This window comes from Urocampus carinirostris, chromosome 5 (assembly GCF_059441175.1).
Source record: "Urocampus carinirostris isolate Australia breed hairy pipefish chromosome 5, RoL_Ucar_1.0, whole genome shotgun sequence".
Taxonomy (NCBI): domain Eukaryota; kingdom Metazoa; phylum Chordata; class Actinopteri; order Syngnathiformes; family Syngnathidae; genus Urocampus; species Urocampus carinirostris.
Genome location: NC_142353.1, coordinates 19,916 through 28,578, shown reverse-complemented (window position 1 = coordinate 28,578; position 8,663 = coordinate 19,916). Strand labels below are relative to the sequence as shown.

Here is an 8,663-nt window from a genome sequence, read left to right as displayed (position 1 = left end):
TAAGGCCCAGCTTTTTATGAGAAATGAAATTCAACCTTCCTGCAAATAAGAGGCTCATATTACCTATGAAAACCGTAGATATCAACGTTATTTAACAACGGCAATGCTTTTCTAAGAAATTTTTAGCGAAAATTTATTACTTTTGCACATATTTTTATTTCAAAACCTCAATTTTTGACGATGATTTTGAAGTAAGGCCGGCCTTATATTCGGGGAAACACGGTAGCTGTACGTAAATAGTGTGGTTGCAAAGCAGCTTTTTATTGGTCGGGACAAAATCGGGCTTGTTGATTAGCTCACGTTTTGCCTCAAGCACGTACGTCGTGGATGCACATACGCACATGTTGTACACCACTACTATTACGCTGTATTAATTGTAATCTTCGCACGGTTATGGGACCGAAGGAAAAAATGGTTAGAGAGTACTTCACACAGATTGATGTCGTCAACGGCAAATGGCGCTGCTCATGTGGCGCCGAGCGCATCCAACGGCGCAACACCGGTTGGAGCAATTTGGAAAGCCACATTAAAAGTCAGCACTTGCAGAAAGAAAGTGATGCAAAGAAGCAGGAGTCATCCAATCCTGGATCGATAGAAAATTTCCTGTCGTCACCTTCAACCGTTTGCCGAAAAGGAATACGAATCTTCAAGTGGCTGCGGTTGGTTTGTATCGACCTGGAGCCTTTCAATGTTGTTGATCGGCCTACCATCAGGGACATCAGCAATACGGAGCCAATCTGCACAAACACCTTAAAGAAGTATTTGGCCTTGGTGACACAGGGTGTGCGACAGAAAATCGCCTTCGATCTGCCATCCCGATTCGCGGTGGTATTCGACAGATGGACTTGTTCTTCCGATTATTACGTTGGCGTTTTCGCCTCGTATATAAGCCCACGCGGTCGGGAAAGTGCTCTCCTCGGCTTCTCAACACTTTTGGATCCCAAGGCACAGACGGCTGAAAACCACCTGGTGTTCATCGAAGACATCCTTAGCAGGTACGGCAAGTCTATGGCCAACGTGGTGGCGCTTTGTGGCGACAACTGCAAGGTGAACAAAGCCATTGCAAAGCAGTGCAATGTTCCTCTGGTCGGCTGCGCCTCCCATCGCTTCAACCTCGCTGTCAAAGAACTCTTGAAGCCCTACGAAAAGGTGAACTTCTTTTCTATGCTGCTTACTTATATCTCACAATATCTATATTGAAGACAGAGTGCACTCTGTCACAGCGGTTCCACAATATTTTTTTCACATACCCCACGCGGCCACGCCTTCTATCAAAGGAATTTTACGCAAGGCGATTTTAAGCTGCTCAAATTTAGCATATTTCTTATTTCCTGCTTTTACTTTTTTAAGGTACTCTGTAAGTTGAACTCCTTGATGGCTCGCCTGAGATACAGCACGCTTAGTGCACTACTGGATGAGTACACAGACCTTCGACCGTTGACGAGAAATGAGACACGGTGGTCAAGCACGGCAAAGATGGTGCGCAGGTTCTTCGAGCTGCAGAAAATTCTTGCAAAAGAAGTTTTCACCACCGACCCAAGGGTGATGGATTTACTTCTCAACGCAGCGGATGTTCATAAACTCACTCAACTCAACGGTGATTTGGCCAAGTTGGATTCTTTGACGCTTACTTTGCAGCAAGAAGATCTGACAGTCGCAGAGGCGAGGTACCTCTTTGATGTTGCAATGTCGTCCCATCCTGCCATGGCCCATCACCTCAGCCCCGACGCCGAAATCGTTCAAGCGCCTATGTTTGAGAGGGCTATTGTGAAAATTCAAAACCAAAAACATGGTCAACTTACGGCAAAAGAGCGTCAAGCAGTGGAGGCTCTCAAAGTCACCGAAACTGCACCGGTCGATGAAAGTCCAATAGATGAGTCATCGGATATGGCCTTCGGCCAAAATTTGATAAAACGGCGCAGCCTGAACATGATGCTGCCCACCTTTGATCAATTTATCGATACAACATTTATACTGCCAACTTCCAACATAGTAGAACGCTTTTTCAGTGCTGCCGGACGTGCCTATGCGGATGAACGGTACAACTTGTCAACAAATTGCCTAGAAGCCCAACTTTTTTGTTTTCTAACAACCGCTTCTGGGACAGCGAATTTGTTTCCCACATCGTTTCATCTAATGAAAATCTCTAACATTTTCACTATCTCCGATGTTTCTATGTTGTACACATTTTTGTTCATAAATGAATGTGTAATAAATAGCAAAACCTCTTATTACTAAGGTGTCTTACTGCGCATGATAATGTTGGCGTGAATGTTCTATCATTCACTGTTCATCTAACCTCAGTTAGTGTTCCGACAATTCGCATATTAACTTAGGAGGAATCGACAAATTATAATTATAAAACAAGCCCCAACATGACGGTAGCTGATGTGATCACCAATAACTCAGAAGATATTTTTTGTACTAAAAGTAAAGATTAAAGGGACCAGTTTGTTCGACCATATTGACACGGCTAGTATACCATTAAATTACCAATTAATGGCTAGAAATCCAATAAATACCCATTAATTGGCCTTGCCGCAAAAAAAATAATTTTAATTTTTTCGCACTTAAATATTGTTTTTTTTTCCAAAAATCAACTAATGATGACCCCTGAGCCCATGCCATCGCAGCGGCTTTGATTGATTTGCAAGGTTGGCTTTGGAACGGTTGGATGACTACAAAGGGGACTGAAATCGCTGATAAAACATTGATGGAGCGGTTGTATCAAGCTATCAAAGGCCCTTGTGAATTGGCCATTGTCAAAGTCCTGGGACACTCCAAAGCCGACACTTTTGTAGCACGAGGGAACGACAAGGCTGATATCTTGGCAAAATATTTGGCAGGTTACATACCGCCGCCGGCCTCTGAACCCATCATTTGGGAAGGGGAGCCACCAGGCCAGCCGGTGGGGCCCGCCATAAGTTTAAGTAGCATTTTAGAAGCACCACAACAAATTCGATGTGGTTACCCTCAAAGGCCACCCAGCGCTCTGACGGGCTGTGGGTTGGTCCTGTTAGGAATTAAATATATAAAACTGTATCGTTTACCAAATTTTCGAATTAGTTATCTGACTCCATTAACCAAACATAACCTTCATTCACCTAACAATGCATGCTCGTTTCTTTTTGTGACAAGACGGACAAGAGACCGGCATTTCCACACGGGGGCAGATTTATTTTCTTAAATAATTTAACTAAGTGAACTCCATCAAATTAGCGAAATTAGCCGAATGAGTGTGTCTTTCATTCTCCCTCGATCTTCTTCTATCTTCTCCGGTCTTCCCACGTCTATTCACAAGCTGGCGGGCCGGCTCCTCCCATGGGCGTGTTCTGACTCCTCCCATGGGCGTGCCGACTCCTCCCATGGGCGCGCCAGGAGCCTGCTTCACCACCTCCTCGCCGAAGGGTGTTGCGATGTTTGTCCTTGTACGTCTGGCCTTCTCCCGTCAGCACTCACAGGAATTCTGTTATCAAAATACGTCTGATGCATTCCAGACAGCCTAACCTTCTAATGTACCTTGAAGAAAAACAGTCAGTGAAACTCTCTACTGCATCAAACTGAGTACATGTACTTATTTTGTAGTTAATTTTATAATATCCTTTATAGTACAAATGCATAAAATCCTTCAGTCCAAAAGGCTACCCCTTGCTTCCTGAAGGTGAGTCGATGACATCAGTATTGAGTGAGGCGCACACATTGGCACATGTGGGCCCTCAGTCGATGCTTCAAATATTAAAACAGTGGTGGCATCCCAGGTTGCAGGAGGTGGTCTGGCATTTTGTCGAAGCATGTGAGTTGTGTCAAATATTCAACGCATGGCCCACTTTGATGCCTAGACCAGGTGTTTTTACCCCATTGGCATGGCCAGGGGCCGAAATCGTATTGCGTTGATTCGGTCAGACAATGGTACACATGTTAACAACAGGGCAATGGCTAAAGTTCAAGCCCTTTTAGGCCTCCAACATCGTTTTGGCTGTGTGTACCATCCACAAACTCAGGGAAAAGTTGAACGCATGAATCGCACTTTAAAAGAAAAATTGGCCAAAATTATGGCTCAAGCTAATATGACGTGGGTAAAAGCTTTGCCATTGGCGCTGTTAGTTGTGCGACAAACAGTTAAAAAAATTACAGGATTTGCCCCATTCGAACTTTTGACGGGCCGACTAATGCCAGGGCCCACCTCTACCTTGATGCCTCCAATTGATGTCCCTATGCCAGACTTGTCACATGCATCATATTGGTCATATTTACACGCACTTGTTTCCAGTGTGTCTGCTCAGGTGACCCGCTTTGGATTCACAACTCACGCCTTACGTCTACTTGCGAGTACTTTCTCGACACTGAGACTGTTTTTCAGACAGACGGAGTGGAGACAAAGATTGTGATGTTACAGAACCAATGCAACCAGACGGTCATGTACAAGGAACGGGAGGACAGCTTGGACAGGTGAAGGGACGCACAGGTGATATTGTTCTATAAAATTCGTGACCAAGACCCAGAGGTTGGTATATATGCGAAATTATTCAATCACACAATTGATTAGGAGAATTTAAGGCAACGATTGCACAATTTTGAACCATATGAAATAACCAAATGGCCTCCCCAGTGCAATAAAAGGGAAGTAAAAAACAATAAACAGATAAACGACAAGCCCTGGTTGGTGCGATGGGCTTACAATCATTCTGTACTAGTGGCTCCGAATACAACGACAGAATTAAGGGTTCCGGTAGAAACGTCACAGGGGTTTCGAAACAGGGTACCAGTAAGCGGTGTTTCATATCCCGGGCATTGGTGGTACATGACGGGACACGTTATAGATTCAGGATGGGAAACGTTGATAACAACTCAACAGGGTGATTTTTAGCCTCTGGGAACAAGTAAAGTGGCAAAATGTTATAATAAAGTAACAATGCGAAAAAAGGAAGTACTGCTTTTGAAGGTGGCAATGGGGAATAAGACTATTGTGCCACTAGATGAAGATATACAGATCGATAATACATCTTGTTGGACTTTTTTATTGTGGCTTTATTCATCTGGCCCGGATCCATATTTTCCTGTTGTCATTTGCGAAAAAAAACAAAACTATGGCAGATAAAGACCAACCACGTTTAGGCAATTATGCACGAAAAAAAAGAGTCAAGGTAACAGCGGTTGTTTCAGTGGATGATTGGTTTTCAGTCCACACAGGAGTAACCGCAATAACAAATAATTGGCCATTGATGGCAAAGCAGGCTGCCAAGGCGGTGAATGAGACGTGCTTCGTTTGTTTAGGACCACGTCCTCTTTTGAAAGTCGTCGTGGCAGATATCGTAGGGCGGTCGTGTATAATACCATTTATGTACAATACAACCTTAAAGGGAAATTGTGCGTATCTGGACCGAATATTCCCGCTTACAACCCTCGAGAAACAAAAACCTATTTTTGATAATAAGGTAGCCAAGCAAAATTTCATGTGTCTGAAGTTGAATGGAGCAGGACACACAATCGGACAAATACCGTGGGATTGGTGGGAAACGAATGTGTCTCTTCCAGCAGGACCCCCGCTTTGCCGTGCAGACGTCTGGTTGTGGTGTGGTGGAAAATTTCTGAACGACAGGCTGCCGACCAATGCCTCTGGCAGGTGTGCCCTGGTGACGTTAATTATGCCGGTGAGTGTGACACCTGCAGATTTAGACCAGTTGAATTGGGATCAATTCAATCAAGTCATCCCGGTTTGGATAGACAAAAAAGAGGCCTGAGAGATTGGTTACAACAGGGGGACCCCACCTACATTGATGCAATAGGTGTACCAAGATGGGTCTCGGACGAATACAAATTGGCAGACCAAATCGCATCAGGGTTTGAGAAGCTTTAGAGGCGGTACATGAACAATTCTCAAAAACTTCATTAATGACGTTTCAAAATAGTCAAGTCAAGTCATGTCATTTTTATTTGTATAGCCCTTAATCACAAATAGTCTCAAAGGTCTTCACAAGTTATTACATATAAGAAGTTTAGGTTATTCATATGCTATAGCGTAGAAGTGAGAAGCTTAGACATGTCCACTGAGGCAGCAGATCGGATCTCAAGAGGAAGAGCATTCCACAACACCGGTGCCCGGATGGAGAACGCTCTCGAACCAGGCGGAAAACTTCTTGGCTCTTGGGATCACCAGGAGACCGGCGCTCTCAGAACGAAGGCTTTGGGCCGGGACATAGGGGGAAATCAGATCTGAAAGATATGAGGGGGAAAGTCCATGTATGATTTTGTATAGTAATAGGAGAACCTTGAAATCACATCTTAGGCTAACAGGGAGCCAATGCAGGTTAGCCAAAATTGGGGTGATGTGATCTTACTTTTTTGTCCTAGTTAAAAGCCTCGCAGCAGCATTTTGGACCAGCTGACGACTCTTGAGTCTGGTCATCGGAAGACCGGAAAGTAGTGCATTACAGTAATCGAGACGGGAGGTAACAAACGCGTGAATTATGATTTCCGCATCCGACTGAGAAAGTATAGGACGAATTTTAGCAATGTTACGAAGATGGAAGAAAGCGGTTCTAGTTATTTTCTTCACATGTGTTTGAAAGGACAGATCGGGGTCAAATATGACACCTAAATTTTTAAGTGAGTCGCTCTGTGTGATGTGGCAATTGTCGATGTACACAGCAGTTTTAGAGAATAAGTCACGGGACTTAGATGGACCAATAACTAACATAAACTAAATAGGTTTACACTAGTGCAGGCCAGGTCACAGGTGATGAACCTGAGTGAACCTGTGATCACGGGTGTGGAGTCTGTATTGCTAGGGCTAATTAGCGCTATGCTAGATTCACATAGTTTTTGTAGTTTAGAGCGTTCCATTGCCTGCACCACACACCCTGAACTGTGCATCTTCTTCTGTGCTTCTTACCTCTGATTTTCCCTTGTTAGGTGAGGAGGGAGAAGAAATAACATTATTTTCTACCACTAGTCATCCTGCTACTCCACCTGTCAACAATATTCTGTGGTATGGAATTCGGGCCGCATCTGCCGCCATGCAAAGCACAAGAGGTTACCACCAAGGTAACCATAAGGTTCAAAACTCGGGAAAGGGCTCAGCTCAGTCCACAGTGCTGAAGCTTGGCCTTCTGAATATTAGATCACTAGCCTCCAAAGCTTTACTTGTCAATGACCTTATTAATGAAAACAATCTTAAACTTGTTGGCCTTTGTGAGACCTGGTTAAAACAAAATGAGTTTGTAGTGTTAAATGAGGCTTCTCCCCCTAACTTTGTGAGTTCGCATTTGGCATGACCATGCAAAAAAGGTGGCAGCGTTGCTATTTTATCGGAAAGTAAGTTGAAATTTACTCCTGGTACCCCTACTGTTATTAAAACGTTTTAAGCACTTGTTATGAGGTCTTTAATGTCAACACCAATTTATGTAGTTGTTGTGTATCGCCCACCTTGACCATACTTACATTTTTTGGATGAATTTTCGGAACTGTTAGTAACTTATGCGGACAATGATGTAATTATTGGTGATTTTAATGTTCACATAAAATCAAATTCACTTGCAAATGCTTTTAAGTCACTGATTGATACATTTGGTTTCAATCAAATAGTTGATGTGCCCACACATAGAGATGGGAACACTCTAGATCTTGTTCTGACCCGGGGCGTAGTAGCCTCAAATGTTACAGTGTTACCGTATCCTAATGCCATCTCTGATCACGATCTTGTTAAGTGAGAGGTGCTGTTCAATGTTTACAGTGATAAGGAAAATTTAGGTTTTAGCAGTCACAATATCCGCCCTGCAATGGGATTAGCTTTAAAAAAACTATTACCTACAGTAACTGCAGCCTTCCCTTCGTACACTGGGTCTGTTGACTCACTCACAAACAACTTTAATACTGCTTTGGTTAATGTTCTTGTTTCTGTGGCGCCCCTAAGGCATACATTTCGACCTAAGAAGCATACACCTTGGTTTACTGAAGAAACCAGGTCACTCAAACAAGGTTGCAGGAAACTTAAACGAAATTGGCGCACTGCAAAGCTGGAGGTCTTCCGACTGGCCTGGTGTGACAGCTTGCTGAAATATAAAGTAGCTCTTGCCTCAGCTAAAGCATCGTTTTTCTCTAAGATTATCGTTATACGTAAGAGTAATCCGAAATTTTTGTTTGTCATAATTGCGAAACCTTCCAGACAACAACTTAACCCAAATAGTTCTACTTATTCTGCTGATGACTTTATGGAATGTTTTAATAGAAATATTCAGCTCATTAGGAATGAAATTTTAAATGTACGCTCTACAACCTCGTCCTACCTCAAAAATGTGGAGGTGTTAAGAAAGGACTGTGTCGGCGGTTGTTCAGAAACATTCTCCAGTTTCAATGATTTGTCCTTTGATAGTCTAACACAGATGGTTAGTAGGGCCAAACAAACTACTTGCCTGCTTGATCCGTTTCCAGTTTCATTGGTGAAGGATCTGTTTGGGATCTTAGGACCATCAGTTTTAAATATTATTAATATATCGCTATCCTTGGGTATTGTTCCTTTAGCTTTCAAGTCTGCCGTCATTAAACCCTTGCTTAAGCAACCTAACCTTGATCCAGAAAGCCTAGGAAATTATAGGCCAGTGTCAAATCTGCCATTTTTACTTGAAAAGGTCGTTGCACAGCAGCTAAATGACTTCGTGTCAGAA

General features: G+C 43.3%; 1 protein-coding gene and 1 pseudogene across 1 annotated transcript; both read left to right on the top strand.

Moving 5' to 3' along the window:
- The first annotated feature begins 247 nt into the window (after positions 1 to 247).
- LOC148364912 (uncharacterized) lies at positions 248 to 2,536 on the top strand. Its single transcript, XM_088335275.1, has 2 exons — positions 248 to 1,149; positions 1,351 to 2,536. The coding sequence occupies exons 1-2, from the start codon at positions 328 to 330 to the stop codon at positions 2,236 to 2,238; spliced, it is 1,710 nt and encodes a 569-aa protein (XP_088191401.1). The 5' UTR covers positions 248 to 327; the 3' UTR covers positions 2,239 to 2,536.
- A 177-nt stretch (positions 2,537 to 2,713) lies between these two features.
- Positions 2,714 to 8,300, top strand: LOC148364911 (uncharacterized; annotated as a pseudogene).
- Positions 8,301 to 8,663: the final 363 nt, after the last annotated feature.

Coding starts and splice junctions, on each gene's coding strand:
- LOC148364912 (XM_088335275.1), top strand. CDS start 328: ATGCACATACGCACATGTTGTACACCACTACTATTACGCTGTATTAAT. Junction 1,150..1,350: donor TCTTGAAGCCCTACGAAAAG/GTGAACTTCTTT, acceptor TACTTTTTTAAG/GTACTCTGTAAGTTGAACTC.